At 40.4% G+C, this 24,971-nt stretch overlaps 1 protein-coding gene across 2 annotated transcripts in view; it reads right to left on the reverse strand.

Moving 5' to 3' along the window:
- Positions 1-1,612: 1,612 nt before the first annotated feature.
- The window catches only part of ascc2 (activating signal cointegrator 1 complex subunit 2), a 31,048-nt gene continuing 7,689 nt past the window's right edge, over positions 1,613-24,971 (reverse strand). For both annotated transcript variants that reach the window (XM_069912972.1, XM_069912971.1), the window contains exons 2-11: positions 22,661-22,756; positions 20,881-21,039; positions 14,666-14,836; positions 14,126-14,255; positions 13,969-14,036; positions 9,609-9,719; positions 7,669-7,781; positions 4,409-4,483; positions 3,069-3,176; positions 1,613-1,685 (exon numbers count right to left, since the gene is read on the reverse strand). In XM_069912972.1, the coding sequence (XP_069769073.1) occupies positions 1,613-1,685; positions 3,069-3,176; positions 4,409-4,483; positions 7,669-7,781; positions 9,609-9,719; positions 13,969-14,036; positions 14,126-14,255; positions 14,666-14,836; positions 20,881-21,039; positions 22,661-22,744 (1,092 nt within the window). In that variant the 5' untranslated portion in view covers positions 22,745-22,756. The remainder of the gene's footprint in view (positions 1,686-3,068; positions 3,177-4,408; positions 4,484-7,668; positions 7,782-9,608; positions 9,720-13,968; positions 14,037-14,125; positions 14,256-14,665; positions 14,837-20,880; positions 21,040-22,660; positions 22,757-24,971) is intronic.

The raw sequence follows: 24,971 nt of genomic DNA on the forward strand, positions 1-24,971 counted from the left end.
AAGTATAGCCACTGATTGCAACAACATGGAGGCTCCAGGACAGACCCTCGGAGATGTTGACGCCCAGGAATTTGATGTTGTTGTCCCTCTCCACTACTGAGTCGTGTTCCCCGACTTCCTCCTGAAGTCCAAATCACCTCCTTAGTTTTGTTGACGTTGAGCGCAAGGTTAAACTATTCAACGAGCTGATCTATCTCCCTCCTGAATACCTTCTCATTGCAGTTTGTGATTAGGCTGACCCCTGTGATGTCATTAGCAAACTTGTAGATGGCATTGGAATTGAGCCTGGCCATAGTCATGGTTGTATATCGAATAGAGTAGTGGGCTAAGCATGCATCCTGGGTGCGCCTGTGTTCATAATCAGTGAGGAGGAGACATTGTTTCCAATTCGTACTGACTGTGGTCTTCTGATGAGAAAGTCAAGGATCCAGTTGCAGAGCGGTGTACAGAGGCCTAGAGTTTGTAGCTTCTTGACCAGCACTAAGGGAATAAAGGTATTGAAGGTCAAGCTGTAGTCGATGGTTACTTATGTATGTTGCTGTTTTCGAAGTGTTCTAGAGCTGAGTGGAGAGCCAGCGATATTGCATCTGCTGTGGAGTGATTGTGGCAATAGGTAAATTGCAGTGGGTCCAGGTCCTGATTCATGAAATGGAGTTGATTTTTTCCCCTTGCTATTTCTCTGCAGAGTTCACATCATTTATAATATTAAAAATAAATAACTGACCCAAATCATTTGCTTTGGAACAATCAGCTAGTATCAGAAAAAGAATGATGATGGCTTCCATGAGCATATCTGCAAAAGTGATTATTTGAATTTTTTTTCCAATGCATGCACATTTCCCTATTATGCTAAGATTATTTATGCCAGTTATTCATGACACAGGTATTCACAGGTTTGCAAAACTGTTCAATTTCTTTTAGCTTGCTCTTTCTTCCTGTAAATTTTGACCATTGCCACCTTGGACAACCCACTGGAGGATGGATCATACACACAGCTCAGTCATCAACAGAATAAAACTACTTTTGCAATATCTTTCTTTCCTTCTCTTCCCATCAAATTTGACACACAGCTAATGTTGTGCATCAGAGAAACAAAAAAACTGCAGATGTTGGAGTCTTTAGTAAGCAATGATAAAAATAAAAGACTCAATGGGTCAGGTAGCATCCATGGTGAGAAATGGTCAGTCAATGATTCCAGTTGGGACCTTTTCTCAAGACTGGTTCCTCAAGAAAAGTTGACTGGCCATTTCATTTTTCTCCATGGATGCTGCCTGACCCTGCTGAATCACTGCAGCTTCTCAACATGGTACAAAGTTGATTGTAGAAGTTAAGCAACAAAGTAATTTTACCAAATGATGATCTTCACATGGAGCTGGTAACTAAATACTACAAGCTATGACTGACACCACATTTAAGGGATTCAGTAATGTATGGTCTCTTTACTTTCGAATTAAGATTGCATTTTTAACAACTTCTTCCAAAGCTTTAATACTTCAATAAAACAGAGTACATTTGAAAAGGATGTTGCTCTTAAAAAATAGTGTAAATTATTTGAAAATATTTTTGGATTGGACTGCTTTCTTATTTCTAAACTTATAGCCTAACTGCTCACTTACCTCTTTTGGTGTAAAAGAGCAGTAAAAATCTGAAGAAAATCTTCAATGAAAGTCAAACTGCACTCCGATCTATACAACAGAGAAACAAAGTTGAATGGTGACCGTGGAAAGTATGCCTCAATTCCCTTTAAAAAACAACCAGTTTAGTTAACCTTTTATGTTAAATATATGTCCCATTTCCCAGTTTTCTTGCGAAGACAGTTTGGTGAAAAGCTTTATGAAGGGGGACTAAAATAATACAATTTACTTTCTTAAATAAGATTGCCAATCTTAAAAAAAAAAATCAACAACTATGCAACACTTCATTTTGTAGTGAACTTCAACATATTTGTTTCTGATAATTTGATGTCCCTCTGAAATCTCTAAAAAGATGAATGTAGACAATCATCTTGAAGCACCAAATTTATTTAAGGTTGTCAATCATTTTCAGGTCATCTTTGCTTGATGGAAATTATGAAAGATTTACTGAACATGTCTGCGTATAGGACAGAATTGAACCTTAAAACTGTCATTCCAAAAACAGTGGTGATCTTGTACGCCAAGTTTAAAATCCAAACCTTAATATCCTATGGTTTAGAGCATCCCATATGATGATGGAGAACAGCATAAAACACTTGCATAACTCATACAGTCCTAACACTAAATATTTTCCACCTGAAACTTATGTTTGGATTAATAGTAATGTTATATTAAAACAATTAAAATGTATTATAAACCTGCCTAAGATACCTTAAAATAACAGCTCAGCAAGCAAAGCGAACAGTCACCATTGCACACTGGCCAATTCTCAAGAAGCATGTAAAAGCAGTGATGTCACTGGTGTTTACATTATACCAGCTGGGAACATTTAATGCACATTTTAGTAGGGAATTGACAGTATTTTGCCATTGCTTGAAATTAATTTGAGAAGTTTTAAATAGCCAAGATTGTGTTGCTTATTAGAGGGCTTAACAGCATCACTCTCCTAACCAGTGGGATGGTTGTTAAAGGACTTGGGCCAGTAAGCTCTCAGTGATAAGTGCCAGACTTGGGCTAGTCTTATACAGCGAGTATAGCTCAAAACCTACATTTTAAGTGGAAATTCTGGTGTCATCTTATACACCGACATAAATATATATGTATTCTGCACTTAATGCTCAACAAAATGACATTTAGTTGCCATTCAAACTCATGCAAAATAATAAACTAACTGCCCATACCATTAACTGGAGAGACTTGCTAGAAAATGGATTTGTGTTGTAATAAGACAAATTTGAATTTGTTCTGATGTATCCCAGTTAAAAACCTGCTAAACGATTTCGAGTGAAGTAGAGACTCTGACATTTTTAAAATTTAGTTCAAAATAGACATTTTTGCAAAAATATTACCAACATCTTTTAACTTGAAAAGCACACTTGCCATAATAACTGAACAAAACTTTCAAAATACAAATGAGATTTGCTGCTTCCTTACCCATTTTCTAGTATAGGTTGAAGGCACATATAATTAATGATGTGATGAAAAGTTTCAATAATTTTCTTACTCGAATGTGAGAGTCTCCTCCACAAATCAATTTGAACACTAAAGAGAAAAAAAAGAATTTCAAATATTTAACACTTTGTCTGGCGATTGAGTGGAGGGAATAGAAAGAGGATGAAGAGCAAAAATACATAATAAAGCCATCTGGAGAAAGAAAAGAACTGCAGATGCTGGAATCTTGAGTGAGTCAAGAAAGACTGAAGCAGGTCAGGTAGAGACCAGCTGATCTCTCATCCATGGAGAGAAACAGTCAATGTTTTGGGTTGGACCCTTTGTTGAAACAAAAGTGAAAAGGAAAGATAGCAAGCACGAAAAAGGGATTGAGCAAAGAGCCAAGAGGTGATTGGCAGCCAGACAAATGAAGATGAGAAAGGTGGAGAGACAGACCACTGGGAGCAGGGTTTGAGAAGAGTAGAATGGGAGCAGTTAAGGGATAGCGGGAAACGTGGAACCAGATTGGGGTGGGGGATTCAAAGAAAAGAAAATGAAATAAAGCAAATCATAGTCAAAACAATTTATTTCTAATACAGGTACACGATCCTTTATCCAGAACCCTTGGGGGACAGAGTGTGAAGAATTTCAGATTTTTCCAGATTTCGGAAAGCCAGATTTAAGCCCACCCGAATTGTGCTGCCGTATCCATCCCCACCCCCTTCCAGTCACCCTGCCATCTCCCCCCAACCCCCTCACCCGCCCAACTCGCGCTGCCAGTCCCTCGCCCGCCTGACTCGCGCTGCCGGACTCTCACCCACCTGACTCGCGCTACCGGTCCCTCGCCCGCCCAACCTGTGCTACCAGCCTCCCGGCCACCCAACTCGCGCTGCCGGACCCCCCCCCTCCCCTCGCCCGCCTCTCGCACTGCTGCCTCTCTCCCCACTTGCTGGATTTTGGAGTTTCCCGCATTTTAGATGTCCAGATAAAGTATCATGTACCTGTATTCCCATTATCATACATTGAACTTGAATAACAAATTTGAGTCCATACTGTCAGCATTAACTTGTAATTAAGAGGCCAGCTTGAGTTATTTAAGCCAAGGAATCTGGATTTTTTTTCAGGGATGGTAAAATCAACTGAATATCCAGCATCCTGCTATTAAATATGAAATTTCTAAGTTAATTTGTCACTGAATTTCATAAAAATACATATGTAAGAAAATTTCATTCCTCTTAATGGAAACCGGAGGAGAATAATGGCTCAATGAAGTGTATACAAGGTGAGAGAAAAATTTTAAAATCAAAAGCCAAGAGATCAAAGCCGTCACCGAAAAAACTTACTTAGTTTCTTCAAATCGCCTCTTTTTAATTGTGTTTTCCAGTTCAGGAATAATTACTTCATAAAATGAAGCCAATCTACAAGAAACAAAGAATTGTCAAAAATATATTTCTACATGTATTCATTCTTAATTATTTATCACTTGCGTTAGAAAAAAAATACTTGTTGTTGGATGCCAATTATTATACTCTCTCCATAGAACATTTCAGCACAGAAAACAGGCTAATCTTGTCTGTGGCAAACTATTATTCTGCCTGGTCTCACTGACCTGGACCCAGTTCATAGCCCTCCATGCACCTCCTTTCCATGTACCTGTCCAAATTGTTCTTCAATGTAAACATTGAACCAGGATCCACCATTTCAGCTGGCAGCTTGTTCCACACTCCCAATACTCTCTGTGTGAAGAAGTTCCCCCTAATTTACCCCTGAACATTTCCCCTTTCACCTTTACCCCATGTCCTCTGGTTTGTACCTCACCTAACCCCAGTGGAAAAAGCCTACTTGCATTTACTCTATCTATACCCCTCATAATTTTGTATACCTCTATCAAATCTCCCCTCATTCTTCTACATTTCAGGGAATAAAGTCTTAACCTGTTTAACCTTTGGTAAAACGTGAATGTCTGCAAACACCAAGTTGAAGTAAAAACAAAATGCTGGAGAAACTCAGCAGGTCAAACAGTGTCCTTTATATAGCAAAGATATATAACCTCCATTTTGGGCTTGAGCAGGGAGTCTTGATGAAGGGCTCAAAGTCCAAACTATCAGTTAATGTATTCTTATCTTTGCTATATAAAGGACACTGTTTGACCTGCTGAGTTTCTCCACCATTGTGATTTTACTGTGTAACCTTTCCCTGTAACTCAGTTCCTGAAGTCCTGGCAACATTCAGCAAATCTTTTCGACTCTCATTCAATCTTATTGATATCTTTCCTGTAGTTAGATGATCAAAACTGCACACAATAATCCAAATTTGGCCCCACCAATATCCCAACTCAGATACTCAACACTTTGATTTATGAAGGTCATTCACTCTCTTTACAATTCTATCAACCTGTGATGCCACTTTCAGGGAATTATGTATCTGCATTCCCAGATCCCTCAGTTCTTCTGCCCTAGCATTTAACCTACAAGTCCTACCTTGGTTTGTCCTCACAAAATGCAAGAACTCATTCTTGTCTACATTAGTTTTCCATCTGTCATTTTTCAGCCCATTTTTCCAGCTGGTCCAGATCAATATTAACATCCAGGTCATTGATATAGATGACAAACAAGAATGGTTCCAGCACTGCTCCCTGAGGCACACCACGAGTCAGAGCCTCCAGTCGGAGAAGCAATCATCGTTATCATTGTCTGTTTTATACGTCACCACGAGTACCAAACGTCTGCACCTTTCTGACTAAGCTCCCATGTTGAACCTTGTTATATACCTGTAGAAATTCTTAGGATTTTCTTTTATATTGTATGCCAAAGCAACCTCGTGTCTTCTTTTAGCCCTCCTGATTTCTTTCTTAAGATTTTTCGTGAATTTATTTATACTCCAAGAGTACCTCATTTCCTCCTTGTTGCCTAGACCATCTATACTTCTCTCTCTTCTTCCGAACCAGATTCTCAATATCCCTTGAAAACCAAGGATCCCCATGCCTGTTTATTTTGCCTTGAATCCTGACAAGAACATACAAACCCTGAAAATTCATCTTTAAATGCCTTCCACTTACCGAACACATTCTTGCCAGAAAACAACTTGTCCCAATCCATGCTTTCTAGATTTTAATTTAAAGTTTAGACATGCAGCACAGTTACAGGCCATTTCAACTTACAAGTCCATGCCACCCAATTAACCTACTCCCCCAGTACATTTCAATCGGTGGGAGAAAACCCTCGCAAATACGGGAAGAACATACAAATTCCTGATGGACAGCGCAGGATACAAACCCTGGTCCCAATTGCTCGCACCTTAAAGACGTTGTGATAACTGCTACACCAACCATGCAGCCCTAGATCCTTTCTCGCTTCCTCAAAATTGGCCTTTTTGAGATTGGCCAGATTAGAATCTCAACCCGATGACCAGACCTATCCTTCTCCATATTTAACTTGAAACTAATGGCATTATGATCACTTGACCCAAAATGTTCCCCTACACCTACTTCTGTCATTAGTCCCGTCTTGTTCCCTATTAGGAGATCCAGTATTGCATTCCCTTTGGTTAGAACCTCTCTATATTGATTTAGGAAACTTTCCTAGCAAATTTGACAAACTCCAAGCCATCCAGCCCTTTTATAGTATGGAAGTCCCAGTCAATATGTGGAAAGTAAATATCCTCTACTGTCTGCTACCTCTACTCCTCTAATTCTCGCTATTGGGAAGTCTATAATATCAATCCATGAATGTGGTAGTACCTTTCCCGTTTCTCAGCTCCACCTATATAGCCTCAGTAGAAAAGCCTTCTGGTCTGTCCTGCCTGAGCACAACTGTGATATTCTTCCATTGAGCAATGCCACTTCTCCCTCCCCCACCCCCGTTCTATCGCATCTAAATCAACGGAAACCCGAAACATTGAGCTGCCCGTCCTGCAACCAAGTTTCACGAATGGTCCTTTTGAAATGCTGAAAGGGAAAGGGTGTCAGGTGATCACATCTCATGGGTGCATATTATGAAAATTCATTGAGATAGTGAGGTGGAGGACAAGGAGAACCCTACCTTTGCTTTGATGGAGAGGAGACGGGGCAAGACAAGTGCAAGAAATGGAACAGACTATCCAGAATGGGAACCAAGTTTAAGGAATGTCTGACAACTCAGAAGTAGCTGTGAAAATGTAGTCTCCCAAAATGATGTGATCTAACTGGAGAAAATGAAAATTGAATCTTTATAAAGGTGGGAGGAGGTTCATCACCTCCAGACATCAGCAATAATTAAAAGGCCTTCAGAGCCTTCTTTCAGACAGCATCAACACCATTTCCAATATTCCCTCTCTCTTGAACTACACTCTATTAGACATCTTTATTTGTCCTCTCCAATTTAAAACATTTCCTAAATTTGATGAAAGGTCATAAACCTCTAATATTAACCACAAGCTATTTATCCTATTTTCTGGGGTTTTTTTTTATTTCAGATTTCCAGCATCAGAAGTCTTTTGCTTTTTCTATGCATGAGTGTGTTGAATCAAATTAGGAATGTGATTATTCTTCATATCTCAATTAAATAGAATTCTAGTATAATCAAAGCATCAGACCAGAAAAATATTTTACAGAACACTTTCATACCTTTGTATAAAATCATGCTTCTGGAATGTCCTACTAGCTTCAGGGAAAATGTCCAAGAATGCAAATAAGGTTGTGCATGTATCACACAGATACAGCAAAATATCCTTGAACTCCTGCAAGACAAAGATTTTATCATGACATTATCCATCTGTGCAGTACAATAACATTACAATTAGCATGCAATTGTAACGATTCAAATCCACTGCTGTCTGTAAGGAGTTTGGATGTTCTCCCCATGACCATGTGGGGAGGTTCCTCTAGGTGCTCCAGTTTTCTTCCATGTTCCAAAAACATACAAATTAGTAAGTTAATTGGTCTCTTGGGCGTATCTAGGCAGCACAGACTCATGGGCTGGTAAGGCCTATTATTATGCTGTATCTCTAAATATTTTAAAATAGATGCAACCGACTTACTTACATTGCACACCAAATAAATATATATTTTCAGAATTATTATGTTTCCTGTCCCAGAATAAATTTAAGCAGATTGATACTTATAATGCGTGCAACTTGATTGTTACACAAAACAATGAGAAGTAATAATTCTGCTACTTTATCAATAATTCTAGAGAACAGCCCTCAAATTAAAACATTGACATCAGTTGTTATTGTAAGATTCATGTGGATACATCATTCACTTAAATATAGGAGATTAGTGCATCAACATGTAGCATATGGATAATACATGCCAGAAGAATTAAAGCAGCATTTATCTTAAAGAATGTTGCATGCTTTGGTCATAGAGTTAATGATTAGATGGAAAGATCTGATAAACTTTCATGTAGTCATTTGAAAAAAAGTTGATTAGATATTTGTGGATCATCTTCAATGCCAATAAAAAACAAAATTACAATTATTACAGAAACAATCTCACATTACATTTAGCAATAGATCTGTTATTGTTATCTGGGAATAGAGATACATAATTCCCTGAAAGTGGTGTCACAACTGGATAAGATTATAAAGAGAGCTTCTGGTATATTGGCCTTTATAAATCAAAATATTGAGTATAGAGGTTAGAATGTTATGGTAAGGTTGTATAAGACATTGGTGAGGCCAAATTTGGAGTACTGTGCAATTTTGGTCACCTAACTACAGTACAGGAAAGATATCAATAAGATAGAAAGAGTGCAGAGAAGATTTACTGAGATGTTTCCCAGACTTCAGGAAATGAGTTACAGGGAAAGATTAAACAGGTTAAGATTTTATTCCCTGGAGCGGGGTAGAATGAGGGGTGATTTGATAGAGGTATTTAAAATTATGAGGGAGATAGACAGAGTGAACGTAAACAGGTTTTTTCCACTGATGGTAGGTGAGATACAAACCAGAGGACATGGTTGAAGAATGAAGCGGGAACATGTTCACACAAAGAGTGGTGGGAGTGTGGAATGACCTGCCAGCTGAAGTGATGAATGTGTGATCAATTTTAACATTTAAGAAGAATTTGGACAGTTACTTGGATGGAAGAGATATGGAGAGCTATGGACTGGGTGCACGTCAGTCGCACTAGGCAAAAAAAGAAAATGGTTTGGCACAGATTAGAAGGGCCGAAGAGGCCTGTTTCTGTGCTGTAATGTTCTACGGTTCTATGGTAACTATATAAATCAGTATCATATTTCTGAGAATTTATTGGAAAATTAGCATTTTCAAATATAAACAGAAATGACCACCTATGTGGTAATTTAATGATAAAGACAAAGCCTGTAATGTAGTAAAGTGTGTTACTGCTTTAAATATTAACCAAAAATGTTAAAATTGTTAAATTCTTGTTCATTTTACATCAACTCCTATTTCAATAAAATACTTCTTGTTGCTAATTACAGTTATTCATCTTGGTTAAAATACAAATTACATTCAAGAGATTCTGGACCAAAAAATTGTTTTCATTTATAAAACAAATGCATGATTATTTGTTTTGAAAATCAATAATGTGAGCAATACCTGCAAAGGCATATCCATGGGTGAAATTTTGGTTTGACCATCAATCTTTTGAGGGCAATTGGAATGATTTTCCAATCTTAAGCCACACTTCTCACAGATACTACTGTATACCTTGTTGAGTAAATAAAAGGTTTAATAAATTGAAGATTAGTTCCAACCATTTTAACATTAAAAACTGTATAATGACACAGATCAAAATTAGTTTATCTTAGCATGTTATCTATTCTTAAGGAAGTGTGCAGTGTAATGGTGTGGAGTATTTCTGAGTGCTAGAAGTGTAATATTGCAGTCCCATAGTCAAATGTTCTGAGGCTTGGTTGGTCTGTACATATGGGAATTTAGGGAAATGAGGGGGGATCTTATTATTGAATATTGAAAGGCATGGACAGAGTAGATATAGAAGGTTGTTTCCCATGGTGGGAAAATCTAAGAGGGCACAACTTCATGATTGACTGTTCCCCACTAAGGACAGAGATGGGGAGTTTTTTTTTGGCCAAATGGTGGTAAATCTATGGAATTTGATGCTGCAGGCGATTAAGGAGGCCAGGTCATTGGGTGTAATTAAGGCAGAGATTGATAGGTTCTTCATTAGAGAAAGCATCAGAGGTTATGGGGAGAAGGCCAGGGAGTGGGACTGTGGGAAAATGGATCAGCTCAAGTTTAAATAGTGGGACAAACTCAATGGGATGAATAGCCTATTTCTGCCTCTTTGCCGTGTGATCTTATTGAGGCACCATCAATGACCACTCGCAGACACAAAGCAAGTAGTCAAAGGCTTTATTGATCAGAAAACCTTGGCATGCCTCTGCATGCTGCTGGCTCATGTCCAAGGTAGGTATGAGGGAGGAGACTAGGGGATCTTAGGGGGAGGAGCTACAGGTATGAAAGGCAGGCCAGTCAGCCCAGTCCAGCGAGGTCATGCCTGCAATACCTTATTGCACCACATTTATCGTGATGGTTAAGATCATATTACCTCCGCCTGGCAGATGTAGGCAGCCTCCAAGAACGCGGCGCGGGCTACACACTCTACTGGTCTGGCAAGCCTTCGGATGAACGACGCCTATCTGGTGTAGGCTTCATGGTCAAGAGCTTCATTGCCTCCAAACTCGAAAACCTTCCGACAGGCCTCTCGGACCGAATCATGTCCATGCGACTCCCACTTCAAAACAAGCGTCACATCACCCTCATCAGTGTCTATGCTCCAACCCTCCAGGCGGAACCAGCAGAAAAGAACAAGTTCTACATCGACCTGCGCAACCTCATCCAACGTACCCCTACAGCCGACAAGGTTGTCATCCTGGGCGACTTCAACTCTCGTGTCGGCAAAGACTCAGAAACCTGGCCAGGAATCCTGGGCAAGCATGGCGTCGGCAAGTGCAACGACAATGGGCGCCTCCTGTTGGAGCTCTGCGCAGAACAGCGGCTTGTCATTACAAACACCCTTTTTCAGCAGAGGGACAGCCTTAAGACCACCTGGATGCATCCCCGATCCAAACACTGGCACCTCCTGGACTACATCCTGGTGCGAGAAAGTGACTAACAAGATGTGCTCCACACCAGGGTCATGCCTAGCGCGGAATGCCACACTGACCACCGGCTGGTTCGCTGCAAGCTCAACCTTCACTTCAAGCCAAAGCCCAGGAACAATAAATCCCCAGAAAGAGGTTCAATGTTGGAAAACTGCAGTCAGACGAAGTGAGAGGAAACTTCCAGGCAAACCTCAAAGCAAAGCTCGACGTTGCAACCCGCCTCACGGACCCGTCCCCTGAAACCCTCTGGGATCAGTTGAAGACTACCATACTGCAATCCACTGAAGAGGTACTGGGCTTCTCCTCCAGGAAAAACAAGGACTGGTTTGACGAAAACAGCCAGGAAATCCAGGAGCTGCTGGCAAAGAAGCGAGCTGCCCACCAGGCTCACCTTACAAAGCCGTCCTGTCCAGAGAAGAAACAAGCCTTCCGTTGCGCATGCAGCCATCTTCAGCGCAAACTCCGGGAGATCCAAAATGAGTGGTGGACTAGCCTCGCCAAACGAACACAGCTCAGCGCGGACATTGGCGACTTCAGGGGTTTCTACGAGGCTCTAAAGGCTGTGTACGGCCCCTCACCCCAAGTCCAAAGCCCGCTGCGCAGCTCAGACGGCAAAGTCCTCCTCAGCGACAAGATCTCCATCCTCAACCGATGGTCAGAACACTTCCAATCTCTTTTCAGTGCCAACCGCTCAGTCCAAGATTCCGCCCTGCTCCAGCTCCCTCAACAGCCCCTAAGGCTAGAGCTGGATGAGGTTCCCACCCTGGATGAGGGTGACCCAACAAGGTCGGGTCAGATACAGCAATGAGCTCTCTGAACCCTTCTCCATTAACAATGGCGTGAAGCAAGGCTGTGTTCTCGCTCCAACCCTCTTTTCAATCTTCTTCAGCATGATGCTGAACCAAGCCATGAAAGACCCCAACAATGAAGACGCTGTTTACATCCGGTACCGCACGGATGGCAGTCTCTTCAATCTGAGGCGCCTGCAAGCTCACACCAAGACACAAGAGAAACTTGTCCGTGAACTACTCTTTGCAGATGATGCCGCTTTAGTTGCCCATTCAGAGCCAGCTCTTCAGCGCTTGACGTCCTGCTTTGCGGAAACTGCCAAAATGTTTGGCCTGGAAGTCAGCCTGAAGAAAACTGAGGTCCTCCATCAGCCAGCTCCCCACCATGACTACCAGCCCCCCCACATCTCCATCGGGCACACAAAACTCAAAACGGTCAACCAGTTTACCTATCTCGGCTGCACCATTTCATCAGATGCAAGGATCGACAATGAGATAGACAACAGACTCGCCAAGGCAAATAGCGCCTTTGGAAGACTACACAAAAGTGTCTGGAAAAACAACCAACTGAAAAACCTCACAAAGATAAGCGTATACAGAGCCGTTGTCATACCCACACTCCTGTTCGGCTCCGAATCATGGGTCCTCTACCGGCACCACCTACGGCTCCTAGAACGCTTCCACCAGCGTTGTCTCCGCTCCATCCTCAACATCCATTGGAGCGCTTACACCCCTAACGTCGAAGTACTCGAGATGGCAGAGGTCGACAGCATCGAGTCCACGCTGCTGAAGATCCAGCTGCGCTGGATGGGTCACGTCTCCAGAATGGAGGACCATCGCCTTCCCAAGATCGTATTATATGGCGAGCTCTCCACTGGCCACCGTGACAGAGGTGCACCAAAGAAAAGGTACAAGGACTGCCTAAAGAAATCTCTTGGTGCCTGCCACATTGACCACCGCCAGTGGGCTGATAACGCCTCAAACCGTGCATCTTGGCGTCTCACAGTTTGGCGGGCAGCAACCTCCTTTGAAGAAGACCGCAGAGCCCACCTCACTGACAAAAGGCAAAGGAGGAAAAACCCAACACCCAACCCCAACCAACCAATTTTCCATTGCAACCGCTGCAATCGTGTCTGCCTGTCCCGCATCGGACTTGTCAGCCACAAACGAGCCTGCAGCTGACGTGGACTTTTTACCCCCTCCATAAATCTTCGTCCGCGAAGCCAAGCCAAAGAAGAAGACCTCCCAATCTCAAACAATGCCTCTTTGACCCTCTCCATTGTTCTAATGTGTAGAACGAAAACGATGTACGGTGCAAATTCCTCATGACCAACATCATAGCTCTAGAATAAATCACTGGTTAGTACTATCAGGACAAAAAACAGAAAACACTAGAAATACTTAGGTCGGGCCGCTTCTGTGGGAAGAGCAATTGAACCAATGTGGCAGGTCAATTACCTTTTTTCAGGCAAAGAGTTGAAACATTAACTCTGTTTCTTTTTCCACAGATATGCTCTGGCCTGTTCAGTATTTCCAGATTTTTCTGTTTTTTTGTTTTGAATTTCTAGCATCTATAGTTTATTTTTGATTTTCACTTTCTAGTACTATTACTACTAGTCAGACGGGCCTTCAGGGTTGAGACATTTTTTGGATAGATCATGGTTTTTGTAAGATGGGAAAATAAGAATTTACAAATGTGCTGAGGGATGTGTCAAGAGAAGGAGAGGAAATAATTGAATTCATTTTACATCCAATGTTTATAGTTGAAGAGTGGTAAAAATGTATGCCTTCTGTCAGGGCTGTACTTGAATTCTTATTCCAGAGAAAGAAAAAACAGTACATCAAGTGTTCTCAGCACTTTTTCGGATTTTCCAACCAATTTTAAATAATTTTCAAATCAATATGCATAACCACAATTTTCTTTAACATATTCCAGATGTAAATATTTGCATTCATTTTTTTTTTCTACAGTGAAGATCTTCTATAATCTGTACACATTTATAGAATAACTGAGCCAAAAAATAAACAAGTCAGTTTCATTACCTGGAGAATTGTGGGCACTGTTTCATTCAGATCATTGAAATAATTTAGCTGCTGATAAAAAATATTTCCTGTGGGTGAGAATAAATTAAATTGAAGTCCAAAATAAAATTGATGAAATTCCTCTTTAATTTCCTTTACACCTTTCTTTCAGACTAACCAATCATCTTCTTTAGAAGAGCAGCATTTCCTTTTCCAAAAATGAGACACAAGTCAAAGATTTTTGGAATGTCAAAGAGAAAACCATCATAGATAATTTCTCCAAAAACTTTGGGTGTAATGAAGTGCTCCTAATAAAAAAATTGGAAAAAATAATTAGATTCAATGAATCAGCCCACATTAAAGATTTGGCAGCACAGCTCTTTAGCTCACCTTTTGTTTGACAATTCAATCTTCAAATAGCTTCAGTACTGCAATTTCAATTGGCACAAGCATTTCTTTATGTTGCAGAATGATTAGAACATATTGTCAAAATGATCATTCACACAAAGGCAGACTGTTAGTGAAATGCTGCCCAAATGTTTGCTCCTATATTTAAAATGTTTTCCTGTGAAGCGCAAGTTTTAAATATACTATATTTGATTAAAAAGTAATGAAGAAATAAACTGCCCATGACATTAATTCTATCCAGCTTTCACAATATGCCAATTCAATATTCATATAGAAAAGAAAAACAAATTTATAAAACAAATTACAATACTTTAGACTCCTTGTGGGTGGATATCCTCAGAAAGGTCATAAAAATGCTGCGATGAAGACGTTTTTGCACCTCTGCAATTGCTGGATGTGAATTCGTAAATTGGTCAAACTGACGTGGTGTATAACGCAAGAAAGAGTCTAAAGATTTCTGGAGAGTCTCATCGAAAATAACCTAAAGGTGAGCAAGAAAGATGTGGCATTAATGTAACATTTAATATATTAAAAGGTTTACACTTCCTATCAGTTTGTTTCACTCACACAAAATTTAATATAAAAAATAGCTCTTCACATTGGTTCAGCTGGTTTTCCTTTGGTTCTGTTAAAGCACTCCCCATGATGTGACAGGAATATGTAACTATATGACAAGCTTAGAGACCATTTTTATTTTAAATTGCATAAATTAATCCATCACTCCTCATGTATAGTCAATTCTCCAATACATCAAATTTCTCTCAAACTGTACTTCTCAAAAGGTCTACATCAAGTTTGCAGACTTGTACAAAATATTTATGTATGTAACATTTAGAGCAGTGGCTCTCAACATTTTTCATTCCAAGGCCCAACTGGCTTCTGGCCTAATATGCCATGGTCCAGAAGTGGCAATGATTGAGCAAGTAAAAGACAGCTCTGTAAGAAACACATCTTTATCTAATTTAAAGTATTTTATTTAACATTTTTAAAGGACAAAAAAACAGTGCAAATATACACTGAACATAACAACACCCAATCAAAATCAAAGTTCAAGCCACTTTAATGAGACCCCAGTTCCTGATGTTTCTTCACCAGCTTCCACATCCTTGGTTTCTGTTGTAAATAATGGACACCTGCCTCCACTTCAAAGCAGTTTTGTGCCTTTGTCTTCAACTGCAGTATCGCCGAAAAGCCTGATACACAAAGCTAAGTGGTTGGGGAGGGAAGAATCTTCTGAAGACACTCCTTCACAATGTTGGGGTAACTAGCCGTCATTTTTGGCCAAAACTCAGAGATGGTCGAAGTTTCAAACACATTTCTGCATCCGGAATTGTTTTTAAGGTCAATGAGTTCATCTTGCAGATCTTCAGGGACTTTGTTGACTTTAACAAGAATTGGGTTCCTCACCAGTGCCAGTCCTTCTCAGCTGATTTCTGGGAAGTAGAACAGGAATTCTTCTTGGAAGCAGCTGAGATGCGAGACATCTTCCTTTACAACATCAACATCAATTCCATTAACAGGTACTGCTGAAAGAGATTCAAACATGGCAAGGTTCCCTCTCTCAACCTTGTGTTTCCAGTTTTCAAGCTTTTGTATAAATGCATGATCGTTGCGTCCCTGCTTTACAGCCCAAGATTCAATTTGATCAAAAATATCCTCAAGGTAGACAAGGTAAAATATCCACAGCTTTTCATCAAAGTAGGTTTTCAGATTGTACTTTTATTGCATCTTCAAGAACAACTGCAACTCTTCTTGTAGTTCAAACACTCACACCACAACAGTTCCTGTTGATAGCCAATGCACTTAAGCTCTGAGTTCAAAGCCCCATTTTTCACATAGTTCACAATTTTGATGACTTGACCACAAACATCTTGAAGAGGAGATGGAAGGGTGTTTGAAGCAAGTGTTTGCCAATGAAACATACAGTGAACAGCAATGACTTTTGGAGATCCTTGGAAGCGACTTCTCACTCCTAACATGGCAGGTCTATTGGTGTCCACTCCACACAGACTGTTCCATTTCAGATCCTCACAGTCAAAAAAACTCTAATACCTTTTTAATCGTGTCCACAGCTCTGGTATTTGTCTCAAGTGGACAGCAAAATTGTATTTCTTCCTTGATGGATTCCCTCTTCACATACCGAACAAAGGCAAGAAGCAGGGAACAAGACAAAATATCTGTAGACTCATCCAGCTGAATTGAGAACAATCCAAATGTGTGATCCTTGATTTCTGCAATCAACTGTTCTTTTCTGTCATTAGATAAATCAGCAAACCTCTTTTGCACTGCAAAATTTGACAAAGTTTTTTTTCCAGCTTCATTTCACTTTCCTCTCCAAGCACAATCTGAGCCATCCACACGGTGCAATGAGAAGGCTAACAGCACAAGAAGCTTCTTTGAGATGTTTTTCTTGCTGAAGAGATGCTTCATCCAAGCACTGATGCTTCAGGTTCCATTCCATTCGCTTGAAAAAGTCCACATCCTTATGTTGGTGTTGTGGATGAATATTCGTCAGGTGCAGCTGCAGCTTGGATGGCCACAGAGAATGATTTCTGAGAACCTTATTGTAATGACGTAATGTGTTATGTTGACTACTTGCTATTGGTTATGACTGTAGATTGGCTCCACCCTACTGGTATAACAGATGGAGTAATGTATCCCACTGGCGGCTTCTTTGGTTAATAAAATTGATATCCCAGAGACATGGACCAGACTTATATCATACTATAGGCTTTTATTAACAGAAGAAGCCAAACGTATCCGGAGTCCAGACCGGTTACGAACGCGTCTAACATCAGGGACTCACGGTGGGCTTCAGCCGTGACAGTGGCGCAGGCACAGTCCCTGGATAACCCTTTAAGGGTGAGTGCGAACGCATCTATAGAATTTTATTAACAGAAGAAAATTATGGATACTTCCCTCAAACCTGGAAGACTCGAAATAGATCAGGATGCCACCAGTGGATCCAGTGCTTTGAAGCTTACATGCGGAAGAATAATGTCGTGTAAAACGCTGATAAGGTGTTTCATTAGTTGGTGTGCAAAGTAAAGTACGGATAGAGTTCAAAGCTTCAGGTAACGCTTCTTGCCAGCGACTGGCAGGGAGACTTTTAGATTTGAGTGCCATAGTTACAGCTTTCCAGACTGTACCATTGCCGCATTCAACTTGCCCATTTCCCGAGGGTTATAACTGTTAGTATGACTTGTGGCAATCCTTCTGTCAAGAAGAAATTGCCGAAGCTCTGCACTCATAAAGGCTGAACCTCTGTCACTATGAATGAAATTCAGGTAACCAAAAATGCTCAAAATGGAATCAAGACATTTAATTACCAAAGCAGCAGAAACATCAATACAAGGAACAGCAAAAGGGAAACGAGAGAATTCATCAATAACACTAAGAAAATAAATGTTTCTATTATTTGAAGGCAGTGGCCCTTTAAAATCTACGCTGAGACGTTCAAAGGGTCTAGAAGCCTTGATCAATGAGGTAGGTGATGGTTTATAAAAACGAGGTTTGCATTCAGCATAGATAGGACATTGTGCAGTTAGGGTCCTCACATCCTCCACAGTATAGGGCAGATTGAGATTTTTCACATAGTGATAAAGTCTGGTGACCCCCGGGTGGGACAGTTCTTCATGGAGAATCTTTAATCTGTCTAACTGCAAACTTGCACAAGAAGCGCAAAAGAGAGCATCCGAGGGATCATTGAATTTTCCTGGACGATAGGGTATGTCATAGTCATAAGTGGAAAGCTCGATGCGCCATCGCATAATCTTATCATTTTTAATCCTGCTTTTCAATTTAGTGTTGAACATGAAGGCAACAAATTTCTGATCAGTTAGCAAGGTGAACTTCCTGCCAGCTAAAAATGCTTCCAATAGTGGATAGCTTCTATAATCGCTCGTGCTTCCTTTTCAACAGATGGGTGTTTCAATTCTGGTCCACGCCTTGTGTGAGAAAAGAAAGCTACAGGTCTGCCAGCTTGATTCAATGTGGCAGCTAGAGCAAAATCAGATGCATCCGATTCCACTTGAAAAGGTAAATCCTCGTCAATTGCAGACTTGGAGGCCTTAGCTACATCCTGCTTAATGTTTTTAAAAGCTCGGAGAGCCTCATCACTCAAAAGAAAATTGGTAGTTTTAAAAAATGGTCATGCTTTGTCAGCATAATGTAGTACCCACTGAGCGCAATAGGAGAAAAATCCAAAGCAACGCTTGAGGGTCTTTGGCGTTGTTGGAGGGGGAAGCTCCATGAGTGGTCGCATTCTCTCAGGGTCCGGACTAATTTCTCCCTTATTTACTACATAGCCTAATATTGGCAGTTATAACCCTCGGGGAAATGAGCAAGTTGAACTCAGCAATGGTACAATCTGGAAAGCTGTAACTATGGCACTCAAATCTAAAAGTCTCCCCGCCAGTCACTGGCAAGAAGTGTTACCTGAAGCTTTGAACTCTATCCGTACTTTACTTTGCACATCAACTAATGAAACACCTCATCAGCGTTTGTTTTCTTTTCCCAGAAAGTCGAAGACTGGATCGACCCTGGCTTTCTATACCTGGAGAAGTTTTACTGAGAAAGCATGGTAGACAGAGTAAGGTGGACCCTCTTGTCAAGCGTGTACGTCTGATTCATGCTAACCCACAATAAGCTCAAATTGCTTTCCTGATGTGAGACAGGACACTGTTTCCCTTAAGGATCTTGCTTTGCCAGGGGTTCTGCCTCCAGCTTCTAACCATTTTCCCGCTCTCATTTATTTTCCTTTGTCTTCACAACAGCATGTATCTGAACAGCATGTATCTGTCCCTGAAATCCATTCTGTAACACCCAGAGACTTACCCCAAATAACATCTGCTACTAATCAATCCTTATCTCCTGAAAAGGAGGCTTCTCCTGTAAGCTTACAGGAGCCCTCCCCAGTTATTCTGCGTCAGTCTCAGAGAGTTTCAAGGCCACCCCAACGGCTTAATTATGATCAATTTTAGTTACAGCATTTCTCAGTTTTTTTTGACTACTGACTTTCTCTTTTCTTCTGTAGTGTTTTATCCCTTAGATTTTTTTGCTATTACTTAAAATTGGTTAATTTTAGGGTGTGAATGTAGTGATGTAATGTATTATGCTGACTACTTGCTATTGGTTATGACTGTATATTGGCTCCACCCTACTGGTATAACAGATGGTGTAACATATCCCACTGACCAGTAGAGGAGGCTTCTGTTAATAAAAGCCTATAGTATGATACGTCTGGTCCATGTCTCTGGCATATCACTTATAGCACGGGACGCTTTGACCTTTTAATTCTCCACAATCATAGAAAGATGTGAATCCAAACCTCATGAATTGTTCATCATACCTCGTTTTGTCATTTTAAAAGGGACTGCAGATGAAAAAAATAAATAAATTTGAGATGACACCCTTTTTAGACTTTTGGAAAGAGTTTAGTTTTTGAGATTTAAAAAAAATTTTTAAAAGCCTGATAATCATACTTATTATCTCAATAAACACTAATACTACATTAAAATATTTTTAAAAAACAACTAAAATCAAGAATTACATGCCTTTATATGCTGTTACGTGTAATAAGTTTTGTGTTTCAAACACAGTGTAGTCAAACTGTAATTGCGCTATTTCTTGGTGCGTCTGTTTTAATTTTTTTTGGTTTCTCTGTGTTTTAACTATAAATATATAGTATCAATGTTTATTGACATAAAAGGTAAAGTTATCAGGCTTTTATTATTATTATTTATCTCAAAAACAAGTCAATTACCAAAAGTCTAAAAAAATGAGCAATTTCCAGAGGAAATTAAAATCCAAATTGTAATAAGCCCATTAAATAACATAAGAAAGCACAAATTTTATTGCAATTTATGAAAGATTCATCTTCTGAATAATTACCATACATGGTCTGATAGTTTATGTTTAATTTATATCTATAGTGTCTGGATGTCTCCTTGAACGGTAAAGGTTATTCATTTGTTCGCAATAACAAAGTAAACTTGTAACATATCCTACAGTCACAGAATCCCGTCTAGGGTAAATCTTCTTTGACAATGTTTGCAAAAATAATTTATATCCAGTTTTACAGGAGATATTATCATGTATCTTACCTTTAAACAGGAGCCTCTTGAGTCTTGACTAAAGTGAAGAACAAGCAGTAAAAAAGAAAACACATACTTGTATATCAGCCTGAATCTGTCTTATACAGAGGTCTGATAGGAACTGTACCTGAGTGCCAAGCCACTTATATTGAGAGACGGCCAGATAACCTCACTGACCTCAGTGGCAGATTGCTCGCTACCCCACCCAAGGTCACCCAGGAGGAACGAGACATTACTTCAGATCCTCAGTGTTGGGATGTCTCCATGGCCTACATGGAATCACGCTGTGGTTGGGATCCAGTGATGTAGTGTACAGATCATGTACTGATTACAAAAACAAAAACACCAACATCTACCACGACATTAATAAAGGAAAACATTTCTCTGTGAATTGCACAAATTTTTATAGATAAAAGGTGGATTTTAATACCTGGCACCAAAATTTATCATGAGGTAGAGATAGCAACCAATCCAGATCCCGAGCAATGAAATTTGCACGTTCCAGAAATTCTTCCATCAGAGCTGGTATGTCATCTTGAGGCGGAGGCTTATACAACACAAAGTCATTATCTTCTTTTCTGCTTGGATGCTTTTTCAAAAATAAAATTAGAAAGCTTTTGTATCAAATGAACACAAAATGAAAATCATGAATACCTAACTTTAAAATACACAGTGCCACTCTCAACAATTTAATCAATCATTCTTTGATAAAGAATGGCGCGGCACAGTTAATGGCGCGGCACAGTTAATGGCGCGGCACAGTTAATGGCGCGGCACAGTTAATGGCGCGGCACAGTTAATGGCGCGGCACAGTTAATGGCGCGGCACAGTTAATGGCGCGGCACAGTTAATGGCGCGGCACAGTTAATGGCGCGGCACAGTTAATGGCGCGGCACAGTTAATGGCGCGGCACAGTTAATGGCGCGGCACAGTTAATGGCGCGGCACAGTTAATGGCGCGGCACAGTTAATGGCGCGGCACAGTTAATGGCGCGGCACAGTTAATGGCGCGGCACAGTTAATGGCGGGGCACAGTTAATGGCGGGGCACAGTTAATGGCGGGGCACAGTTAATGGCGGGGCACAGTTAATGGCGGGGCACAGTTAATGGCGGGGCACAGTTAATGGCGGGGCACAGTTAATGGCGGGGCACAGTTAATGGCGGGGCACAGTTAATGGCGGGGCACAGTTAATGGCGGGGCACAGTTAATGGCGGGGCACAGTTAATGGCGGGGCACAGTTAATGGCGGGGCACAGTTAATGGCGGGGCACAGTTAATGGCGGGGCACAGTTAATGGCGGGGCACAGTTAATGGCGGGGCACAGTTAATGGCGGGGCACAGTTAATGGCGGGGCACAGTTAATGGCGGGGCACAGTTAATGGCGGGGCACAGTTAATGGCGGGGCACAGTTAATGGCGGGGCACAGTTAATGGCGGGGCACAGTTAATGGCGGGGCACAGTTAATGGCGGGGCACAGTTAATGGCGGGGCACAGTTAATGGCGGGGCACAGTTAATGGCGGGGCACAGTTAATGGCGGGGCACAGTTAATGGCGGGGCACAGTTAATGGCGGGGCACAGTTAATGGCGGGGCACAGTTAATGGCGGGGCACAGTGCAAAGCTATGACAGCATCAGCATCAGGTTTGAATCTGGCACTGTCTGTAAGGAGTTGGTATGTTCTTCTACATGGGTTTCCTCTGGGTGATCCAGTTTCCTCCCACCTTTCAAAGTCGTACGAGTTGCAGGTTAGTACTTACTCAGGAAACTGGCCTAGTGCACAAGGAAGGAAGGGAAACAAACAGAAGTGTCATGGAGCATTTGGAGATTAAGAAGCAGGAAGTGCTTGATGCCTTACAGCAAACAAAGGTAGATAAATCCCCTGGGCCAGATATGATATTCCCTCAGACACTGAGGGAGACTAGTGTAGAAATTGAAGGGGCCTTGGCAGATATATTTAAAACATTCTTAGCCACAGGTGAGGTGCCAAGAGGACTGGAGGGTAGCTCATTTTGTCCCACTGTTTAAAAAAGGTTCCAAAAATAAACAAAATAATTATTGGCTGGTGAACCTGACATCAGCAGTTCATAAATTATTGAAAGAAGTTTTGAGAGATAGGATATATAGGTATTTGGACAGCCATGGGTTGATTAACGACAGTCACCATGGCTTTGTGGATGGTAGGTCATGTTTAACAAATCTTGATCAACTCACCAACGCTGGTAACTTTTGTGTTTTTCCAGTCTTTTTATCTGGTTCGTACACGTGAATTTGGTCGAGAGGCAAAGTTGGGTCCATGATGTATTTTTCCTAATGTCAATATATATAAAACAACAGAAACTATCAATATGAAATATTTCTAACATTAAATTTATTCTTTTAATTGTGAATGACAATTTAAGCAAAAATAACCCACTAAAACCTACATATTCTTAAAGTGAAATATGCCAATATAAATGATCAAAATTCCAATTTATCGTCAGAGTACATAAATGGCATCGCATACAACCCTGAGATGACATTAGTGTGTTGGGTCCAGGAAAGGTCCTCCAAGATAGTGACTCCCAGGACCTGAGATCACTCTCTCCAGCTCTGATCACTGGATCATACACCTCTGGTTTTTCCTTCCTAAGGTCTACATATAGCTCCTTGGTTTTGGTGACACTGAGTTTTTTTCCACACCATTCAGCCAAATTTGCTGACTCATTGCTCCTTGTTAAGCAGCCCACTACTGTCGTATCATTAGTAAATTTGTAAATTTGCTGTCCAACTGAGCCCCACAGACAGAGGTGTAAAGCAAAAAGAGCATAGATGTTCTTGCCGATCTGCACTGAATGGAGTCTGGAGGTGAGGAAATCCAGGTCCATTAACAGTGGGGTATTGAGGCCCAGGTCTTGGAGTTTGCTGATTAGTTTTGAGGGGGATGATGGTATTGACTACCAAACCGTGGTCAATAAAGATCATCCTGAAGTATGCATCTTTGCTGTCCTGCTGTTCCAGGGTTTTGTGCAGAGCCAATGAGATGGCTTCTGCCATAGATTTGTAGCTGTAGTAGGCAAATTGGAACAGATCCATGACATTGCTCATCCTCAGCTAACTTTTTAAAGCATGCCCATAAAATTGACAAATCTGTTGTAAAATTGTTCAATAAAGATACCAGTAGTATTAATCAAAACTTTGTGTATAAACAAAGGAACATGCCAACATGCTCCTTTATTTCCAATTTCCAGCAATGACTGTGTTCTGAATTTCACTGCATTTCAGCATTTTGTTTCTTTTACTCTTTCTAACTGCCCACATTCATCTTTTATTTACAATACTCCAGAAAATTTGGTTATAATCACCTACATGAAATGAAGTCACTGGACAATTTTGTTCTCTATCCCCTTTATTCTCTACACAGGTTTTAATAGGACAATACTTTTCCTGGGCTGCTGAGTTGTTGATTGGAAACTTTACATTTTTCTCATCACAGATAATATCTGATGACTATCTCAAGCATTTACTGTGTTTATTTTAAAGTTATTTTATGTATATTTACAGCTTCCAAGCCATAAGACCACATGTAAAAAGGAATATAAGCTTCAAATTGTCTTTGCTATATTTTTAGCTTTTGTCCCAATACACATAAAAATGCAACATCTCAACATCAACCAACCAGATAGGTCAGCATAAAATGCAGAAGGAAAATATTTTCTGGATTCATCCACACCATTAGTACTGAAGAGTGCAAGATTATTTTTTAGTTTACTGTAACTTATAACGAGAACATTTAGGCGTTTTCAATGAAATACCTAATATTGAGCAAATTCGCCAATGCTTATTTACTTTTTATCTTTGCAAGATCAAAATGTGACACATGTTGCTGAAAGATTACCAAATATAGGATACATAATATTCTGAATATTATGAAATCTGTTACAAATCTCAAAGGCTCAGAGGGAAATGCAAGCAGTTTAAAACATGTTTTTCAGATATTATTGATTTCTTGTATTGCCTTTTTAAATTCAATTAAGTTTACGATTTTAGTTTTATTTTACCATTACTTGTTCAGCTGCAGTAAGAATTTCAGTGTATTCATACACTGTACAACATGCTTGACAATAACTTGTTGTCTTTATCATCTTATAGTGGTACACGAGATGAAATAATAAGTGGCAGGTAACATTTGTGCCACAGAAGTGCTCAGCATTGACCATTTCTAAAAAATCTACAGTACAACTCCAATTATCCAAAATCAGATTCTCCAAAATCCTCAGTTATCCAAAATGTTTTTAAAAATTCAGATAAATGAGGATATCCGAAACAAATCAGAAATACTCCTTTATCTGAAATGTTTTCAGATCCAAACTGACCGGGGACGTCAGGTACCCAGCAGCAGTGGCAGCGGACTTTGGGCTCCTGTCGGCGTACAATAATCTCATATATACATAAAGACATTTTAAAATAAATACATATACAGCACATTCTCTGTAGCAGGACTATTCATTAATCTCACAGCCAGTGGAAAGAAGCCATTTCCCAG

Source organism: Narcine bancroftii, unplaced genomic scaffold (assembly GCF_036971445.1).
Source record: "Narcine bancroftii isolate sNarBan1 unplaced genomic scaffold, sNarBan1.hap1 Scaffold_281, whole genome shotgun sequence".
Classification (NCBI taxonomy): Eukaryota; Metazoa; Chordata; class Chondrichthyes; order Torpediniformes; family Narcinidae; genus Narcine; species Narcine bancroftii.